Genomic DNA, 22,218 nt, shown 5'->3' with positions numbered 1-22,218 from the left:
GCTCTCCCACTTGAGGATAATATGTAACAAGCAGGAATAGAAACGTATTTTTTTACACTGAGATCAAACTTCCAACATGTTCTTTTGTGTTACTCATTACTTTTCTATCTGCAAGACATTTTTTTCTTTGTTTCACCTTAGGATTTTAAGCCCTGATTTGAAGTCTTCAGAATTAGAGGCTACTGCATCAGACTCTTGTCCACCCATACTGTCTTTCTTAACATTTATCCAGCAATAAGAGTGATCTTATCCAGATAGAGGGTAGTTAACCTTAAACAAGTACATTTTAAACACTTAGAAATAATGTTCTTTTACATACATCTTTCACAACTGGTCTGTAGTTCAAGAATCAAAAAGAAGTGTTATTTATATCACAGAATACATTCCTGTTAGGTATCTATTACTGAGAGGGTTAGACCAAGTCTAATCTGCATCGTCTGGGAGAGTTTTACCTCTCCCTGAGCAACCTTCTGCCTGGCAAACTACCATTTAGAAGTACAATGGATATCATAGCTATTTGCAAATCAAGACTGTTTTTCATAGAACTGTTCTTTAATAAATATTTGTCTGGAGACACAACAACCCTTGTGACATATCAGTCATACAACAGTCTTGCTGTCTTCCAGTTGTGAAACTAAATGAGCCCAAGCCTTCTTTTCTGCTTTCTAATTCCCAAGAATTAAGATAAAATGAGAAAATTAACCATAATGCGAACTCTTACAGCAGTCTGTTAATTACATCTCTGTGTCCCAGATCCTTTGGATACTGTGGATACTTTACAGATCCTGGCTAAGGTCCATTCCTTACTTGCTTTCTAACATGTAGAGAGTGAAGGAAGCAAACTAATCATATACAAGTTTTTGAATTTGCTGGACAGCACATGGTCTTTTCCCAGTGACTTCCTTTGATTTCTTTATTACTATGCTAAATCCACAAGATTTGTAATAGGGTGGGTATCAAAAAGCGTATGCGAAGGAGCTGCAGACTTGCCATATCGAACAGATATTCTCACCCAATCTGTCACAGCAGTGATTTATACATGCTGGCTACAGATCATTTTGAGACAGGATTCTGAACAGTGCAATTCATGCCAGAGTCAAGAAACTAGGGAACATGTTTCTTAAAACAAAGATCCAGGACTTCCCTGTAGTTAGGCAGATGTTCCCTTATCTTTCTTTCATCAATAAAAATGTTGAACTGCAGGCTTTTTAAGGCTTAATTTCAGCAGGTTTGTATATAGTGGTCTTTCAGTTTCCACAACAAAATAAAGTATTAAGCCAGAAATCCCTGCTGAATCAAAACAGTTGTACAGTCCAGCCTCTGGCTTCTTTCCAGTGAAAGTGAGGGGATCTGCAATCTGCACTTGAGACCTTCTGTAAGACTTGCCATTTGTTAGTTTAAATGTTCTGCAAGAATTTCCCATGGGATATCTAAAGAAAAAGATCCACTTCATTGCTTCCTAATACACCTTCAGCAGGCAAAAGCATTAGCACACTTAGAAGAACTGCTCTGGGGTAAATAGGGAATGCGTGTTAGAGATCCCAGCCACACAGCAGCCTCTTATGATACTTCATCTAGGATTTTATTCCAAAATGAATACCACAGGGATGTCATCATGACATTAGGTTCTCAAACTGGGAGCATGCAAAGTTTCTACAGAATTAATTCAGCCAAAGGCACTGCAAATGATGGAGCTGGACAAAGGACTAGGTTTCACTACCCTGTTCTCCCCATCCATTCACCCCCAGGCAAATGTGGTCACAGCTGGGTGAGACAAGTGAGTGTTCAGTAATGAGAAAGGACAGAGATTTCTAAGGATTCCTCTCTTCCCAGGTCTGCCTTCTGCTGCTCTGCCCTGTTAACCCAATGAACATTTGCATAAGCCCTGAGATGAATTCATGATGATACCACTAAGCCAAGGCTTTCTGATTACTTTGGACCGGTTCTGTCTGGTGCGGGAGAGTTGGTTTTCTAATTTTATAGCTAGATCTATGTGACAAGTCTATGGGTGTTCTAGATTCCCATCTTGTCATTTTAATGCCAAACTGCTTTGCAGTTTCTTCCATTGCTTTTCTACAGAAAGTGGTCCTGCAGCTAAGAGATTGCAAACATAAGCTAATTGTTCTTTTATCTTGTTGCCATTTCATTAGTGTTCTGGGACAGAATCCAACTGCCATGGAAGTTTTCTTAATCCTCCAACTCTAATTTCTTGCTGACCACTATTGAACTGACAATGATACTTTGACATTTTTCTTCTTACCCACCACGATCACCATCATCACCACCCCCTGCTCCCTTGGAGTTTTATCTTTCTGGCTTTTGTTCCCAAGTAAGGCACAGATCCTGTCTGTGTTTTAGCATTATCTTTTTCTTCTGTCAGTGATATTGTATTTTTTATGCCTTCAAGATGGAACCATATTCTCCAATGACCTCTCATGGCTTATGTATTTGAACAATATCTTATTTACTTAACCTTTAACTCACTCTTTTCTGTTTTGAGAGTTTTTCTTTAACTCTCTGCAGTATTAATATTCTTATCTTCCTTACCCTCCTTGCTTTGAAAATTCTCATGTTTGTTCTCTGTATTACTACTGCTATGGGATGTCTGTAATGAAGAAGTGAGGGCAAAAAAATTCCTGACAATGAGGAGAGGTGACCAGCAAAAAAGCAGCGAGATTTGGGTAATCCACTGAAATTTCTTGTAGGCAAAAGGACAGCAGAGCTTTTCTGTGAGACTCTGTTTCTTTTGAAGTATTATCAAAGAATTAGGACATATCTGCTGAACATTACTTGAAGTCCCAGCAGTGTGTTCACTCACCATCTGAAGTTCTAAAGGAGGATGGGGAGAAATAAATGACTGCATCTGTTTAATGATTTACATAATGATAGTCAGGTTTGGCAATAAGTGCTTACACAAAAAGTTGTCTAACATTTTCCATTACAGGTTTTTGATATTTAACCACTTTTATGAGTGGGCTACAGTTAAGTCCTTCAACCTAAAGTTTTGCCTAAGTCTATTTATTATTTTACAGTTAAAGTGACTCAACCTTTCTGATCATCTAGAGCAAAGGAATTAAAAACAATGGGGTTATATATATATATATATATATATATATATATCTCCATTACACTAATGAGTTCTAATAATTCTTTTTTTGCAATGTCAGTGTGACATTTGACATGGAAAGAAAGACAGAAGAAATGCCACAGGGCATTGTTTCAGGCTGTCATTTGTCCCCATCACAAGTTCATCTAGCTTTGTTTGAATAGGCAGGGATTTCAAATTAGGGGATGGCAGCAAACTCTAGGCAAGAGAGCCAGCGTGCAGCCATCCATCCCAGAACTGAGCAGCAGTGCTGAGGGAGCAGACTCTGCTCCTGCTGAACAGACGGATGAACCCTGGGGGCTGCACAGGCTCTCCCTCTGCCCATCCTCTCCTGGCTCAAGCAACTGGCACCTGTGCAGGATGGAGAACAAAAGAGACCATCCTTTCTTTGCACCATCCATGTGGAGGAAAGAAAGCAAGCCATCATTCACTGTAGGGAAAGGGAGGAGGGAAAACTGCAGAAGCCTCTAGCCTATTTGATTGTAACTGCTGGGGTGTTCCCCTCTTTGATTTTGTTGCCTGGATTGGCTCAGGTCTGTTCTGAGAGGCTGAGGGTCTCTAATGACTCATGTGTAGATGAGCATCTCTCTGTAATGTTGTTTAGGGGTTTCTTTTTGTTTTCAATCTTTCAATGTTTTCTTTAAACAAGATAGAAATTATTTATACCTACGTATTAACAGAAGACTTATCTGGGAGCTACAAGAGCCTTATCCTCCTGCTATCATCAGCACATGTGGAGGACACTGATCATCACGTGTTATTAACTGTGGCTACCTGACAGCGTAACACCCTCTACCTACAGTACAAGCGCAGTTGTGAAAATGCCTATGCACACATACTTTTACATGCACCAGAATAAGAGTCTATTAAAGCTGCAAATGCAGCACCTGAGACCAGGAAAGTTCCAGAACTGAAGCTGCCTCTGTGACCTTTATTTAGCCACCTGTGTTGCTGAATTATGTTACAGTCTTTAATTGCGTGATCAAAGTGAGCATCTCCTTATTAGTGCACAACATGGGTTTCTTTCACTGATAATGAGTAACGTGGTTGCCTTCAGTGCCCCAGACTCATTTGTGGCAGAAATTTCTCATCTCTAACATGGGACTAATAACTATTACCCTGCCCAGCCAGGGTCTTAGGAAGGCAATTCATGCTTAAGATGTACTTGTAAGCTGCAGTAAGTCAGCTGGCCTAAGAAAACCTGACAAACCTCAGTAAATAAAGCACAAAGCTGAAATGGGTGATGAAGGTTAAAAGATATACTGAACAGCATCATCCAGTGCACCTCTGCTGTGATAGATGAAAAACAATTGGATGTTGATGTAAATTAAAATGGGTAACTTCTCATTCTCACATTTCTTAATTTTCCAGTATTTTAATTAAATTTCCTTTGGATGCTTGGAAGCATCTTTTTTTTGTTTGTGTTTTTGTTTGTTTTTTTTTTTTTCTTTGCATGAAATACACTATTGTGCTTGGACAGGAAATTATTTTTGAAACTTCTAAGCAATCAGGCCAGCAGCATGTTCTGATTTAATCCAAGCATGAAATATAACCATGAACTTTAGCTTGCATAGTTACAAATTCTTTCAATGGTCACAAAATTATCCTGTTGATCTTAAGGCAAAAGCAATTAAAAAATGTCAGTGTTTTCCTACTGGGTGTTTCAGTAGTTATTTCCACAGACTGGGAGGAGTATGCACTTGGAATTGGAGAGCAGAAGAAACCTGTTCAATTTTCATTATACCTTACAGAATTTGGAATAATTCAGTCTGGTCTCTTAAAAAACCCATTGCTTTTCCAAGCAAAGTTATCAGTCTGTCATGCTGTTGTCTCCTGTCATAAAACTGTCATCACAGTCTCTCTGATGTGGTAATGCTGGGGGCACTGGCGAAGATTCTTTGCTCAGTGGTGCTCAGATTTTGCATGGCAAACTAGGTTGCTGCAATGAAAGTCACATGGCTCTTCTGCCACAATGTGGGAGCTTCCATGCCTTTCATTACTAATGTCATCAAATACCATCTTGACATCTAGATATATTTCCACCCCATTTGAAATATCAGTTGTTTATTCCCTTTCTGTTGACCTTTCTTACCTCCTTATAATTTGTTGAGCTACCATCCTTTCAACAACTTGCTATGTGTTTCTTTTCCTAAAAAGTGCTGAGGCAGGGTCTGTGTAACATTGTTTATCAAAATAATGGGTATGCTTTTTCCATCTGAGCTGTGCATACAGTCATAATGCCAAGGAAGATCTGTAAGAATCTAAGAACTGGAAGAAAATCTGAGTTGGGAGGAACCCCTGAAAATCTTCTTGCCCAACACCCCTCTCAAAGCAAAGCAAAGCTGTGTAATCTTATGTTTCAAGGCAGCTTTTGGACCCTATAGTCATACTGTTGAGTTTCTTGACTGCATTTGCTATATCTCCTAATGTTGTTATATCACAAATTATGCTGTAATTGATTGTATTAATGACAAATTCATATGCATCTTGTACCTTGCAAGTTAGTTTAATTCCCTCATCATGTAATTCTCAAGATTTTTTTTAACAACTTGTTTAATTTAAAGGTTAAATAATTTACTTAGTTTCCAATTTGCTGAATTAGGATTGCTATAAAAAGAACATGTAGTCTAGACTTAGCGTGATATAATATCTATACTGAACAATGGTTGTTTTCAGGTTATACATCTGAACAGAACTGTAGTTATAATTTGATTTTCTATACCATCCACATATTTCAGTGATTAATTTTCAAGAACTCTAGAACACTATACTCCAGAGGAGGTTTTTTTACCTAAATATTTTCCAACAAGTTCCCAGCCTTTGAGTCTTTCATTAATCACTACTTTGTTGTAGAAAATAGTCTTCTGAAATTGTAAATGTTTCTTGCCAGAACTATTTTAACTAGCACATAATCAGTACTTTGTATATATTTTTTTTTATCATGAGCAATACATAATTTTTTCATGAAGCATTTTACCTCTTGAGAATGTGAAAAATGACAGACTTTTTTTAATGCCTAAAGAAATAATGTGATGTTTTTAATAAGAACTACTCTGTGATTAAGGGTTCACATTCCAAATAGCTGTGACTTCTTGTTGTACCTTTATATGAAGATCTAATTTTATTCTATTTTATTTGTTAGTTCTGATGCAGTTATGGTCTCCATGGAAGTTTGTGACCCTGACTCATATAATGCGAGGAAAACATTTTTAAAATAGTATGTTTCTTAGTTAAAAGATTGGTTAAACTACTGATGCAAACTGGAAAAAAAAAAAAAAAAAAGCTCATTAAATCTTTGTGGGAATGTTGTGTCATCTCTGTAGGACAAACTAGGACTATTTAGAACATCTCAGCAATGCGTTGTCATATAATAATCTGTTCTAATTCCTGTCAGAGAGATCCATTTCCTTCATTTGCAAAGCTTTTCTTGTTTCAAAATGTTTTAAATGAGGTAAGGTTGTATTTTTGCATGGTTTTTTGGTTCTTTAAATTAGTGGCATATAGCGCACAGTTTCCTAACCTACCATACTCTATGAATTTTATCTCATAATGGCTTTGTTCATCAGTGTCTTATCTGTAGATGCTGCTTCCTTTCCCTTTGACTACCAGTACCATATGTTTCTTTGTAAAAGAGATGTAAAAATCATTTTGGCAAAACCCATCTGCAGTGAGTATAAAAAAAAATAAAATAAAATGCACAAAGACATAGTCTATTAGTATCTCAGCACTAGCAGTTCTTCCTACAAAAGAAATGGCACTTTCAGGGTTATACAGGCTACCCATGTAAAACCTGTATTTGGCACCTCTGCATACTGAAACTGTCCAACTAGCTGATAAGCGGGCACCATGCCACTGAAGCAGATGGGCATAGCTGTAGAGAGCCAAAAGACAATGTATGTGCATCAAGTGTGGATGTTGGTGGCAGGCTTCCCAGTCAGTGATGTCTTAACGATTAAATGTCCTGAGTTTTTTTGCATCTGTAGTTACAGAGATGCCAGACTTACTCCTGGATGGTGTTTGAAAATCTCTCCTGTTTTATTTTTAAATTATAAAGAACTTTTTGAGAATGCCCAATCTAGAAGGTAGTTGTGACAAGGTTAACAGTAAAGGAAATAGTAACAATAACCTGTTCCAATCCAAAATAGGCACATGCGCTCACTCAAAACTGAGATGCAACTCAGAGCTCCAGAGGAAGGAGGCTGAAAGCATTATTTAGTGTATTTGAGATACGCGGTTGAGAGAAGCAACAGGTACTTTCAAAGAAAGAAAGTCAGATACAGTCAGAGAAATGCGATTACCATAATTTTACCAAAAAAGAAGGATTTGGAAGTTACATCATGATTGAAAGAGGCTCAAAGGCATGGATAAGGAACATTATGCTAATCTTTGATTGTATCATGTTTAGGGAAACAGAATTTGGCTAGTCTATGTATATTAAGAGGACTGTACCACAGAATTACCTGGTTACATCACTGGTTTCTCAGAACTGGAAGAGCCTAATGCTTACAATATAGCTAATATTTTGTGATGCAGGTTGAAAGTGAAGGAAAAGACAGTTTCCGTAAGATGCTCTGAGAAGGTTTCTTATTGTTTCTTGAATAACACGCAGCCAAACACACAGGCAGAGACAGGTATAAACCTTCCTGAGAAAGGCCGTAATTCATCTAATAAACAAAGTGTGCTGGTGATTTGAGTAAAGTCAGATATTGATTGATTGACAAATGAGGAAGGTATTTTTAGATTAGTACTTCCTTTGAATATGTGCAGTCTGTTTTTAGTGTGAAATAAATGTTTTTTAGACACACACAGTCTTAAATTTCCCTGAAGAAATTAGAAAAAGAGGTCCACTTTGCATTTTATGCTCTTTCAGAAAGAGTGATATTTGAGTATCTACTTTTATTTTATTGTTATAGCTTTGATTCTTTTTTATCTCATTGAATACATTTGAGATTGAAAAAGACTGGGGGGGGGGGGGGGAAAAAAGCGCCATATTACATTAAAACATGCTGATCTTGCCAAAACAGGCAGTCTCAACAATCAGATGTACCAGAAGGGTAGTATGTTCTTTGTCTTCCTCTCTCCCCTACCTGTGGCTCATTAGCATCACTCAGTGAGTCAGTCACATTTATCTGGGCAGGGTGACAATCTCACAGGTATGCACTCCCTACACAAGGAAGTTGCATCTAGTTTTTGTGCTTCTAGAATTTGGCTCTGTCCACTCCAGCTGTCATAGCCTCCTAAAGAAAATTTGGCTCCATAGTACAGTTGGCTCTAAACAGCTGTGCTAGTTTTGGTCGCCTTAGAGGTGAACACTCTGCAGGTCCAATTTATGTATGTTTGTTATTTCAAAAGATTGGAGAGTAACATTTGCAGTTGACTGGTACTTTCAAAACAGCCTCTAACGTCCCAAAACAGAGCTGCCAGCCAGTGACTTCGAAACTCTGTGCTCTGTTCTTCAATCTTGAAACATAAATTCTGTTAGTATATTAGCCATGCGCCTTTTTTTTTCCAAAATTCTGGAGTGGTGTCAGGAATTTTTGAAAAGTTGTGCTTTAGGAAACAGTTTACAGAGAAGTAAGAAAGCACCTGAAGTTCCTGATTTATTTTTCCTATGACAAATATATCTTCAGCTTCAATTGAATCTCCTTTGGAATATGAACAACAAAGACTAAACTGAAAGCCCTGTGAAGTCAGTGGCCTCATGGCTTTGACTGTTAAAGTGTTAAGTCAGAGAAAATGGAAGGAAGAAAAAAATACCTGGGAAGTTGAATACAAACCTCCCAATTTATCAAAAAGATCTTATTGTAAATGGCTTAGTTTTAGCAAGAATTTTGATGTAGTCACTGAGGAAGATAGATTCCCTTTATAAATAGTTGCAGTTGGCACTCAAATACTGAAGCATCAATAAAAGAATCTAGATAAATGTCAGTAGATTTCTTTTCCTAGCAGCAGTATCTATTGATTTTATTTTTTGCATTCTGTTAAAAATGAGCACTGAAAGAATTCTGAGTGCCTTGATTTGTATTTTTAATAGGGAATTTAAATGGGCACAGCTGCTAAAAACTCCATTAAAATAAACTGTTCAATGACTTAATTATAATCAAGATTTTTCTTTTCAGATATTTCTGAAAAGGCCAGAGACACCAAGGAAACAGTCAATACATGTGTAGCTCCACCAACATGCTGATGTCTGAAGCAAATTATGGTTTCCCTCCTTTCCAGTGAGAAGCTCTTCTCGTTAGATTACAACAAGAATATACTTCTGTTTATTTTATCTGGACAAAACCACCTTGCCTTCCTGGCTGCACATTGTCCAGCTCAAGCAGAGGGAGAGACAATGTTCCTACTCATGTCTGGTCACTCAGCAGAATAGATAGGTTCCTCATAGGGCTGCCTGAAGTTGAAATGGACCTAGAGAAGTGGTCCTCAGCTGGGCAGGTTGGTTTACCCTGTGTGAAATACCAGTGTGTGGCAGTGTGAGCATGGTACAGAGTCCACATGGAGAAGCACTGCCACCCCACAGAGGGGTTGGGCAATCAGTGAGGCTTGTTGGACCACCCTGAAGAACTGGTAGTGTCAGTGGAGCCTCTCGTGGTGGTCGCCAGAGTGGACAAAACAGCGATGGAGCAACTCCACTTCTTGCTAGGGGGCTATTCACATATTATGAAGAAAAGTTATTACACAATGTATTCTTGAGCATTTTTCCAAATCTTTCTTAACAATTGAGGCAGACTTGTACATGCAAGACCGTTCTTCCACCTATCACATTTCTGCTAAATGTATGGGATTTTTTTGCATTGGTTTCATACCATAACAAGGGTCATTCTTAGATAAAGCCTTGAATAAAGCAGTAGGAGTTTATACTAGCCAGTGATCTTGTTCATGTTTCTTTTAATTGGTAAATCACTAGTAAAATATTCTGTGGTTACAGTGAAATTTTACAGCAACAATTCCTGCAATTTCCCCCTGAGATTTAATAGTAAAAAATAACCACAGAAGTTGGTTTGAATTCTTGTGAATGTAATTTCTACACTGACCACTATATACAAACTCTTAAGGAAATCCAGGGCTTGAAATGTTTAGTGTCTTAAAAATGGTGTAGAAGGCAGGATTTCGAAAATTTCTTTTTAAATACTTCTAGGTTTTGCATTGAAGAACCAAATGACCTCCAAAATCACATCATTTTAATTTCTATCTTTTTTTCTATGCCAACAATAATATGAATTTAACAGCTGATAAGAATGGCTCAAAAAATAGTGCCATTTTAAAGCCATTATTTCAGGTTTTTAGATCTTGTATAGCATTGATTTCTAGTGCTCACAGCATTTGAGGTATAACCTGGTAGATTCATGTTGGAATTGAAGCAGAGACATAGAAGATCAAAACAGCACTATTTTAAGCTTTACTATTGCCTGACCATCTCCAGTTATGTCTTGAAAAATAGACGTATGACTAGATTTCTAATATAAAGAAAGCATTTTGAGCTCTATTTGAGAATGATCTGTTTATAATTTTCCCATTACATTTAATTAGTCATTTCTATTTTGAGAGACTTTACAATCTCTCCCACAAACAAAAGAAAGAATGCTGAAAAAACTAGGAAAGTAGTGTAAGAGGAAAAATATTAATCCATTTGTGAATATATGCATGTATATGTATGTGTCAGCAGCTGGGTGGATATGTGCTGTGTTATAGTAAATTGACTGTTCAGATATTTGAAGTTGCTTCCTGCTGGCAAATGTTTCATAACAATGGTGTGATCAAAAGAAATACAGGAATTGAATGATGAGTGAAGCCAAACCAATTAAATCTCTACTCCTAAGTCAAAAAGATTGAATAGTTATGTCCTGTTAAAATTTCTGCCTTACATTATGTTCTCGAGTATATAAAATGCACTTTTGTTAAAAAGGTCGTGAGCTTTAACATACAGATGCAAGAGAAACCTAAAAAAATCCCAAAACTAACCAACAAAAAAAAAAAAAGAAAAAAGAAAAGAATTTGAGATTACAAGAAAAAAATTCTCTGCTCCCCATTTGTAAGGAAAATGGCAGAAATACTGCCTTTTTAAAGAAAAGATGTTTTAAAGTAAGCCCTTAGTTACAGAATACTTTCCATATGCTATCTAGATCTTTGGGGATCTAGAATATTTGTAACAACCTAGTGTAATGTAGTAGATTGACTGAACAATGCTAAAATATAAGTTATGTATTTCTGTGTTCTTTTACATTTTGGCCATTCACCCTTATAGCATCATATGAAAATAAATCATTATTTATTAAGAATAAAGTCACTTCACTGAGGAAATATTATGTATCTTTCTTATAAATGCTGTAGGTATGGGCTGATATGTCTCCTGATTTGTTCATGGGTTTTGGAATGGAGGTTTGTCATTTAATGTTTAGGGTAATATTTTAAGAAGGTACAGTTGGACCCTGAAGCAGAAGCTGAAAAGCAAACTAAAGTGATGCAGTACCCAAAAGCAGCTGCCATGTTAGCACTTCTCTCAGTCTTTTCCACTAAAACCTAAAAAGCTGTGAAGCCAAGAAGCAGAAAATGAACAAATGAATGACTCAAGCTTAAGCATTAAAGGACTATCAGTGTGTGCAGGATACAAGAGACATTTGTTCTCAGAAGATATCTCTTCAGCAGTCCTTTGGGAATAGTTTGCACTGGTGACATTTAAATCGCTTACTTCTTTTTGTTTATGCGTAAGAAAAGGAGGTGCGTATCTGAACAGTGTAGTGCAGAGTTTCTATCTCATTTTTGATGTCACGAGTGCAAGATTTTTAATGGGCTCTGTGACACTGGGAATTTTGCCTTGAAGGAGTTTAGCTTTCCAGACAGCAAGGGTGGAGTGACCTGTGTCAGACACTGAGAAATTAACTGATCCCTGGAAGTGCCTTTTGTTTGCAAATGACCGTAACAGGAATCTAGACACTGCTCAGAGGAGGACATCTGCATTGCAGACATCAAAATGTGGGCAGATGGATACCACTCCAGCAAGTAATGTGCTCTGTAGAAATCCAGATTCTTTTATGCAGAAGGAGTTGGAGCTATGTCTTCAGAAAACAAATATATCTATGCTGCGTGTTCTGGGCCCAGCATAAATCTGGCACACATGAAAATGGAAACGAACCAGAAGCAGCTAAATTAATGAAGGAGCCCAGTGAGTACATCCCAAGCTGTAAACTCCTGGCTGTGAGTAGACTGAGCAGTGACTGCACATCACAGCAATGTGCTGGGCGGTGGGCTGTCCCTCCATCCGTTTGTGACCTGACCAGAATGTGCCTCAGCTTTCTTCCTGCCTTTGATGCTTATGAATCCTTCCCACACAAATTAAGGGGAAAATTGAGTTACTATACTCCTATACAAAAATCGGAGCTTATAACTGAGCCCAAGGAGCTCGAAAGTTTATACATAGCCACTGGGTGTACAGAAGCATCTGGGAAGAAATTTTAAGCAGTACTTCCTCTAGATCTGCAAGAAGTATTGCTCAGGAGTGAAAACCCAAACCAACAGTAACTTTCTGTTTGGTAGTGACCAGTTTTCATGTAGTTGACAGTTTTGCAGCTTTCAGTCAGTTTTGCAGAGGACACTAATTATTGAGGTGTAAGGTAAATGAAGTAAAATATCAGAGATTTTTTTTACCTGAGGGAGCAAAGTGAAGGAGAACATATGTATACTTTGTGACTGAGGAAAGGCTGAAGAGCCAAGGACTCACAATGCAAAAGTGTTAAAATTTCGCTGATAACCACAAGCAGAAAAACTAGACCATCATTGCAATTTGAGACAGAAAAATCCAACTCAAAAATGGATCATACAAAATCAATTCACATTCACTTAGAAACAGAAACTCACAAAGATGGACAGTGCTCTGACCCTATAACTATGTTTGATTAAAAATATTTTTTTAAAAAAGGCAAGAAAAGGTGCAAGTCCTGACAATATGAAGAATTCAGCCAAGCAAAACTACTTCAAGCTACATGCTGTGGCAACCTACAAGCAATGAAAAACATCCAGAGTATTATGTTGTTCTGCAAGAGCTTCCCAGTACATTCAAGAAAGTCAATGAACATTTATTGAAGTTTAACTGGTTGCACAAAGCCCTCTGCTGCCAAGAAAGTTATTGTTTGTTGTCAATGCTACTGGTTTTGGCCCTGAGCTCTCTACCATTGAGACCTGTAGGTAAATACTGGGCAAGGAAACTTTCACTGGATCATTAACAGCAGAGCACGGTTGCTCTTTGTGTTAGGTTGCTGAGAGCAGTAGTTCTGCTTAAAACAGCTGGTCCTCATGCATTCAATAACCGAATCTCTCCTGGGCATGAATTTAGCTCCTGATTCCTCTTTGGAGTCAGACTGTGGTTTCTGATCCTGCTCTGCTCTGAAGGCTTCCTGCTGAGGTGTGGCTACTGCTGGCTTCTAGAGCTGGACCTTCCACCACAGTGTGCTGCCCACACCCTCATCAGCTCTCAGGGGAATGCCTCAGGAAATGGGAATAGGAAGGAAAGAGAAAAATGTGCAGAGATGATTAAATTAGAGGATGGCTACTAAGTGGCTACATGAACTCACCCTGCAGACTGCTGACATTGCCAGTTCAAATTGACCTCTCCCCAGAGCAGTTCAGGTGAGGTTCCAGGAAGATGGAAACAAGAGGCAGAACTTTTGCTGTTTGGTGCTGAAGAGGTTTGAACAGGCAATACCACAGGTTATGACAGTTAAATCATGGACTTTGCTGTTCAGGAACAGCTGACTCCACCAAATAGTTGTTTCTATTTCAGAGGGGCTTTTCAAAGGTAACAAGAGCTGTAGGCATCTCAAAAATTAGCTGAATGTTATCGTTAAGTTTACATAGTATGTTGGTGCCAAGTATTCAGAATTTCATTTGTTATCAGATTTGATGGGGAAAAGATAAGTTTGAAAATTGTATTTCAAAGTGATGTATCTTCACAGACAGGAAATCATGGGAAAATAAATTTAGAAGCAAAGATAGTGATAACTGTGGACAGTTGTTACCATGTTACTGGAAAGTGGTGCTCTTCCCAGACGTACTGGGCTCAAGGTAATCTTTGAACAACTCAAGTATTGTTGCCCAAATAGCATAAGCAATCACATTTTTAGTTGCTATGGCAAATGTAGTAACTATCATTTTAGAAACACTCAGCTTCTTTTTCCTGAATGGAGCATGATATTGGGGCATAATATTTAGAAGAATCTGAAACTAAAATTGTGTACAATTCTAAAAAGAAGTCGCAAGTCACTAATCGCAGCAACAATTAAATTTCTTTGAATTGCACGAGGTAATATCTTGTAGATCTGGAGCCCTTGTATCCCTCAGTCAAATGTGATTGCAATTGACTCACATATCCAGAAAGAATTTGGGAGCAAGAGAAATATCATGTAAAGTTCGGGGGGGGGGGGGGGGGGGGGGGGGGTTGGGGGAAGGCTTAAATTTCAAATGCTCATAGCTGTCAGAGTCACTCACTATTTATGCTCAAAAGGTATGTGACATACTTCTCTTTCAGGTAAAGTGACAACAAAAATATTAAATGTGAGTTCTGGTGACCAGGTTTATATCAAGGACACTAGTAGGTTACCTGGACCTTTGGTTCCTGTGCCCTTGTGATCATTTTTCTATTTTGGAATTCTATTTGGAATTAATTTGATTTCTTTGACCTTCAGTTTCCCTATTAGTAAAATGGAGATAATGCGACTTAACCAACTTTGAGAGAACTGTGAAGAGAGATGTATGGATTCTTAGTACTGTTACAAGAACTTTAATATTTCAGTTCCCATTCCCTAAGAAAAAAGACATCCTATATGAATTTGTGATGATTCATAGCAAATTTTCAAACCTGTAACTATACAGTATCAATAAATCATAAAGCAGGTAATTCTTCTCATAATTCTTTGTAGAGTGTTATAAATTCATGTTTACTTGAAGAATGGTTAGTCTATTCTACCATATAAGAGCTGTGTTTATATAATTTATTTTACTAAATAATAACTTCTACCGATTGCTACAACCTTGCAAAATAGTAAGTATTTAAATCTTCAGTCTTAACCTTCCAGTTATTCCCCTTTCCAGTGCAGATTTCCATAAAAATAATAAGCTGTGTTGTCATTGCTATGCCTCCTGATGGTATCTCCTGCTTGGTCAAACATGTGTTCATCAAGGTTCTTGTCTTGTTGATATGTGACTGCTATAGCATTGTGGTGGCTTCTGTCAGATAACGCAGCTGTCTTGAACTCCCACACATATGACCAAAAAATACAGTTATAGACCTTTGAAGAACTCTTATTAAATGTATTTCTAATTAGATACATATAAAAGAGAGTACCAGAGGGATTTGTTCATTGTCACAGACCCTCAGAGCTGAATTCCACAACAATTTGCTGAAGCACATAGGCAACAAGAAGCATTTATGACGGCATGCGATCTGGAGATAAAAGTTGTGCTAGATCTGAAGCATCTTAAATAAGCAGTGGGAAGCAGAAGCATCCTTGTATTTCAAGACAATTATACTCAGTGTTTATTCACAGAATTCAGACAGCAATCACTTAATATAACAGTTCAAAAGGAATCAATTTAAAACATACTTTTAAGACATTTTTAAACCGTATCTTGTAGTTCATCTGCAGATGCTTGTTAAAAGAGTGTATCTAAAAGTCAGATAAATTTGTCATTTTTTTGGTGATAGACTAAACAGTGGAAAAGATTCACTTCTCTATGTTAAGCATAAAGGTCTCTGCTGGGACAAGCAGCTCCCAAGTGCCTTGGAGTGCCTTCCAGTGTTTTGCTGGATGTGTGTGCAAGGGGGTCTTTTTAATCAGCTGTTGCTTACATGCAATGTAACAAGCTGTGCCATGAACAACAGATCTAATGAAACCTAGTTTCCAGTGGCTCTTTCCCACATATTTTTCCCCTTTGTGTTGATGGATAAAAGATGCTCTTGTAACTTAATAGAGTGTATCTTCCCATTTGTAGGCCTATTTTCCTGAAACTTTTGTGAAATAGTATCTTTGAGTCTTCTAGTCTTTTGTCCAGTTTGTTTAAAATTGTTTAGGATCACAGAAGTTATTTCAAGGGAACAGATTTTCTGCTTAAGTCTTATTTTATTTAAAGGATATTGCTGCTTAAGTCTTATTTGGGAAAACAATCTAATGTATTATTTAGAATTTTCACTGTAAGAAATCCAATTACCTTTGTTTGTCAGATGGAATACTTGTATTAACTACATCAGAGTATACGTATATTCATATATAACATTAAGTTATTAAAATAATGTGCTAAAAGCAGCAAGCTAAAGTGCTGCAAAGTTAGAAAAAAGGCCAAATTAAATTTATTGAATCTTGAAAAATGTTTACTGTTCTTGTTCTGGTAGTTATAATGCTCCATGTTACATGCAAAGCTAGGTGTACCATGAGCAAACTCCAGGAAAATAAAATGCTGAATATACTTAATATCTCAGAGCTGGGTTAAAAAAAAAAAAAAAAAAAAAAAGGAAAAGAAAGAGAGTGTTATTACCATGCATCTGAGTTAAGTTCCTGTTTTCCAAAGTTTTATGAGCAGCCTGTGCTTAAAGAGTAGATATGCATTAGAGAGGCCATGAAATCTCCATTCTTGGAGTTATTCAGACCTCAACTGGATAAATATCTGCACAACTTGATCTACGCTGGTCATGCTTTGAGCAGAGATTGGACCAAGTGACCTCAGAGCATCCCTTCTGACCCAAATAAATCTATGATCTGTGACCATATCTATGGGCCAGAAAGACCTGTCCTATAAAATATATGTAACCTACATGCTTTACCTAAAATTACTTCTGTGTAAAGCAGTTTGAACCTTTAAAACTGTGTTAGCTTCCATTAGTTCAAAACAATATTTATCATAATTCTTTAAAATCTGTACATGGCCTACCTAATAGCTAAGTTGGTTGGTAATTATTTGGCTATCTATAAAAATAAGAAATTGAAAGAGGCCTAAATCTTACTCATGTTGGATATAGTCTCAGTTTAGATCTCCCAAGAAAGGACAGAGTTGTATTGTTTTCACAGGATCTAGAGGACTGAATAGAAAAAGGCATGTTGAATGATAGACAATCTGATGCAAAACAGCACTTTTAAAAGAAATGCAAGAAGCATCCTACATAAGTTGTCACTCAATTTAGAGAATGAGATTGTCGTTCATGACAAACAATGGTTTGTCCTATATTTTTGTAAGAGGTGGTTAGTGTTAAGTCAAAAATATTGTTTGCTTATTCAGAAGGTGATATAATACAGATGTGTGCAGAAAACAGTGTTTCCTGATTTGGAAAGTAATTTAACAAAATTTAATCAGTACAGTTTGGAGGAAAGACAACAAAACAAGAGTAAGTTAAATACTTGAGAGAAACGGGTTGGTGATATGAAAGAAAGGAAATACCCCTCAGCTAAAACGGGTAGGGAATAGTGTTGTGTCTCTGTTGTGTTTCACACATGTGCAGTGCTGTAGGTGTGTGGAATGAAATTATCAAGCATGCAGAATTGAATTGTGAACAACTAGAGGATAGCTACAATAGCCATTAGAAAAACATTTGTAGATCCTAAGGTTTATTAGATGATGGAATAATTTGTCAAGGGAAGCTCTCAAGCACATTAAATAAGAGTAGCACAGCAGGTCAAACTTTATTATACAAGATGCTCCAGCATTACAGCAGGGAAATGTTGTTTCCCATCCTAACACATAAGGTCTTATGAATACAAAAAAGAAACAAAGTAGTGGACAGGAGAGAAAACATGTACTGTATTACTCACATCAAATATGTGACTAAGTTTGGCAACCACCAATGAACTGTTATTGCTTAAGCATGAATACTCCTGCTATACACTGTAAAACAAAACAAAACCAAAAATGAACCCAAAGAAACTGGCAATTTAAAATATAGTCTACTCCTGAGAGTGTTGAATAATTATGAACCATGTTTTGGAGATGTCATGAGCAAATCCCTCCATATTTTGCAGAAATGCTGCAAAATAACCTATATATATATATATGTGTTTATTTTCTTAAGGTTGTATATATAGTTTTAGTTTCTTGAGACTAAACCCCAAATGTTGCAGAATCCAGTGCCTAAATCAATTAGATTTTGTTATTTAGTAAATTATGTTTCAATAACTATTTGAATAAACAGCTCTGCACTTCTCACATGTAATTCATGTTACATGCCTCTCTTGATATTGCATGTTCCCCATTTGAACAGAAATAAGAGATCCAGATTAGTCTTAAATTCAAATATCAGGCCTCTCAACTGTTTTCTTGGAAACAGATATTCTGCTATGACTGAGTACTCACTAGTTCACTCTAGATTGTGTCTGTGAAACGGAAGAATTTATTCTTAATTCTCTTTTATATGTAACATTTTTATGCATATGCTCCATATTTATAATCTGGTTTTGTTTTGGATTGAATTACTGGTCTAATGAACTAAATTTAACTTAGTTGATACTGAAATCATTAATGCACTGTTTCTCTCTTCCTTTCTGCAGTATGCTGTCTGGCTGGTCCTTTGGGTTACATGGAACGTGTTTGTTATCTGCTTCTATTTGGAGGCTGGGGACCTTTCAAAGGTAATTTACCACTGGATACATTTAAGCCATCAGCACTTTGTTAACAGGCCCCAGTTGAAAGGCTTGTTGTGTTTCACTCATCCTCTTAGTGTTATTAGAATGAGGGTAATATGATCAAAATTTGGACTATTCTGGTTATGTTAGAAATTTTTAACCTAGACAGTAATGAGCATATAGCTTCTAATGCCCACAACAATAATGGCATATATGTTTTTGAAGAAAATGATGTCTTTTTCCCGCTTAGTAATTCCGCAATGCAAATTTCACCTCTGTGATTTCATGAATACAAAAGATTACTATCTCAAAGGTAAAAAATATTTATTGTACCATTTAGCTTGCTGTTACTTAGCTGGATTCCTTTCAGGGATCCATGGCATACTAATTGTAAAACAAGGTGTCTTTCATTACATTAAAATGTAAACTTAGGTGCCAGAATAGATTGCCATTTGGCTACAGCAGGTTTTTTTAACTGTGCTTCTTGTAGGAATGTTATGATTGAACACTTATACACCATCAAAATGCATAGGAAAAATACATTTTCCTAAGAATTACAATTTATGGGTGTTTATTGACACTGTAAGTGGTAACAATAAAGTTACAGTTGGTAATGGACTCAAACCAACATCGCGGAGTAAAACTCCTACTAAGGTGTTCCCAGAAGGCTGGCAATTTGCGGGATAAAAGATTAGCAGTGGTAACAAATTATTTTGTTAAAGTAATAAGCTTCAGCTGAGTCTAAATATTGCTGCCCATGCTGAGTTATGCTTACAGTGGTGCGAACTGACCATCAAGGAGAATCTCATGTGTGAAAGAGATCACGTTCTCTTCTTGATGCAGATATTTAATTACTGTTTCTGATTAAAGGGAGTTTAGCGAACTGTAAATTACAGATGTAATTCTCAGATCCTTTGTGAGTTGCTGGTATGTTACCATGCAGCAAGTTAAACACAATTATAGTCAGAATAAATGAGGCAAGGATACTTCCTTACCTGTATTTTCTTTCATATTGCCCCCAAAGTAAAAAGACAAAAACCCTAGAGACAGGGATATTTCATCCCCATGTATACTATTTCTTCAAAAGGATAAGAATCTCATTTCCTGATAGTGTGAAGTAATTTTCTGCAGATAAAACATTGCACTTCCTGGATTTTAAACTTTCAGATAGGCCCAATGTCATTAAAAGCTTGGCAAACACATAGTAAATAAAAGAACTTGCATATATTATATTTTATTTGGTTAAAATTCTTTCGTATTACTAAGTTAACTAATGTGTATAACAAACCCAGTACCTCTTGTACAATTATACTCAACCCAGTCCCCCCTCTTTCCACCTGCTTGTTTCAGCCACCTGCATTCCCAAACTTGTAAATGTTGGGACGGTTAATGTGTCTGGGGAGGTGAAACAGGGTGGGAAAGAAAGCAGAAAGGAGAAGCAGCTGTTTGAGCACTGTTTTACTAAGTGTAAAAACAGCTTAAGAACACTAGTAAGAGGTAGTTGGAATAAAGATAGACCAAAAGCAGTATCTAAACCTGGAACTGATTTTTTCTGAAGTCTAGGGCTGTGTCATCTAGAGTGTTTCCCAACCAGCCATATGGTTTCAGGCTTATATTTGGATGCAGTTAAAAATTTTATTCAGCCTTTAGAGGTATTATTTGTTCCACTGATATGATCTACGTTGACGTACCCAGTGGAGTATATTCTTTCCACTTCAGCTGGTTTTTCAGACCAACAGCACTGATAAAGAGGGAGAAAAGGAAAAGATAGATTTAAGAAATAGGTACAGATTGACTCATTGACAAAAGATTTCATTCACACATGGGACATCACTCTCCCTTTCAAGTACAAAGGGTATGTCAAAACTTCCCTAAATGATCAAATCTTCTGCAAGACCTAGGACCCAGAAATATGTGTCTAATGGAAAGATACCCAACTGTCTGGGTGGATAAAACTTATCCTCCTGTTCTACACCCTTCAGAGGCTCCAACCATTTTATAGATGTAGGTATCTCACAAAATAGATCATTTTAAGTTTTATGCCTCTCAGTCACATTCATATGTCTTGCACTGAATCTTCTTTATTATTTATATATTTATCTGGGAGTAACTGTAACTTCAAATCTGTTATGATACTCCTGTGTATTTTTTTGTGTTTGGATTGACACATAGAACCTTGAGAAAAGCTCTGGGTCTAAACTGGTTCTAAATAGAGAATAAAAAATAACCTTTGGGTAAGTACCAGAGAGATGCCTCTGAGGTTGTAAACCATGAGAGAGGATCCTGCACAGCATGGCTTTAGGAATTGATAAGTTAAAATTACAGCCTAATAATAGTTCAGCTGGGTATAGTTTATTTTTATATATATAATTTCTAGCTTTCTACCAAATAAAAGAAAGAAAGGGTTTTTTTAAAGTTTTGAGAACAGCTTTTATTCTACCTGTACATACATCAATTTTTCCATTTTCACCTGCTAATACAATGGAGAGGATGTATTTCAGTTGTTAATATACCTTATTACAAAAGGCTTCCTAGCTTCATCCTTTTTTATTTTAGTTGTGGGGGTGGAGGTCATGACATTTTTATAACTTCTCCTTATTACACTGAAACAGGCCTGCAAAGACTCAGAAATTCTTAGAATGATGAGGTAATCATCTCTGAAGAGACTGAGGAGGCTCAAGGATTATTAGTGAATGGCCATGCAAATCTGTTTGCATTATACACCATTAAAATCATATATATCTTGTGGAAATGGCATCATACTAAGTATTTTCTGTCCTTGAGGCATGGTTGTCTTTGCTGAAACTTTTTCACAAGCTGGAATATTTATGTCTTTGTGACAAGGAGGAAGTGCAATCACTTGTTCTTAACCTTGATTGTTGCTTGGATTTGTGAATGAATGTCTAGAAGACCCACTTCTCAGATTTACTTTTCAGTATTACTCCTCAATAATATTTAATTAATCTGTGTTTTTTGCATGCTGGTGAGTGCCATAATCAGTAAAAGTAGGCCTTCCAGGAGTAGTTTTATTTTGGCCTGCAGCTAAGCAAATGGAACATACAAAAAGCATGACCTCTTGTCTTGAATGAGGTACATCTGAAGTACACTAGTGAAACAATAAGGAAAACATAATAGCGTCTCTGAGAAAATTTAATATTGCAATTCTTTGTTTAAATATATCAAGTAAATACACAAGGAACTAGATTCAACTATCTTGGAACTAAAAAAAAAAATAATAAAAAAAAATGCCCCGAACAAAGTTAACAGTCTGTTTAGCATTTTTTACTATTTTCTTTAGCCAAAATTTCCATTTACTTCTATGGAATTCAGCTGCACCCTCTGAATAAAAAGCCTTAGTAAAAATAGTGCTGAAAATGTCCATGTAATGGAGACGGCACTTTTGCTTCAGGGCATTTAAAAGCTTCCCCTAATGATGTCTGAGGGTCCTACAAGCAGAATAGAAGCAGAATAAGAACTACCAAACTCCCGATTTTAGTTTAAAATTAATAG

The 22,218-nt window shown here is 36.8% G+C and overlaps 1 protein-coding gene across 2 annotated transcripts in view; it reads left to right on the top strand.

The window, feature by feature from the left end:
• NKAIN2 (sodium/potassium transporting ATPase interacting 2) overlaps positions 1-22,218 on the top strand; it is a 577,207-nt gene that overhangs the window by 291,098 nt on the left and 263,891 nt on the right. For both annotated transcript variants that reach the window (XM_080389968.1, XM_080389969.1), the window contains exon 3: positions 18,634-18,714. In XM_080389968.1, coding sequence (XP_080246094.1) covers positions 18,634-18,714 — 81 coding nt within the window. The remainder of the gene's footprint in view (positions 1-18,633; positions 18,715-22,218) is intronic.

Source organism: Falco punctatus (assembly GCF_963210335.1).
Source record: "Falco punctatus genome assembly, chromosome: 5".
In the NCBI taxonomy this organism is placed as follows: Eukaryota; Metazoa; Chordata; class Aves; order Falconiformes; family Falconidae; genus Falco; species Falco punctatus.
The sequence above is the reverse complement of the archived record's forward strand: the minus strand, read 5'-3'. Positions and strand labels throughout refer to the sequence as shown.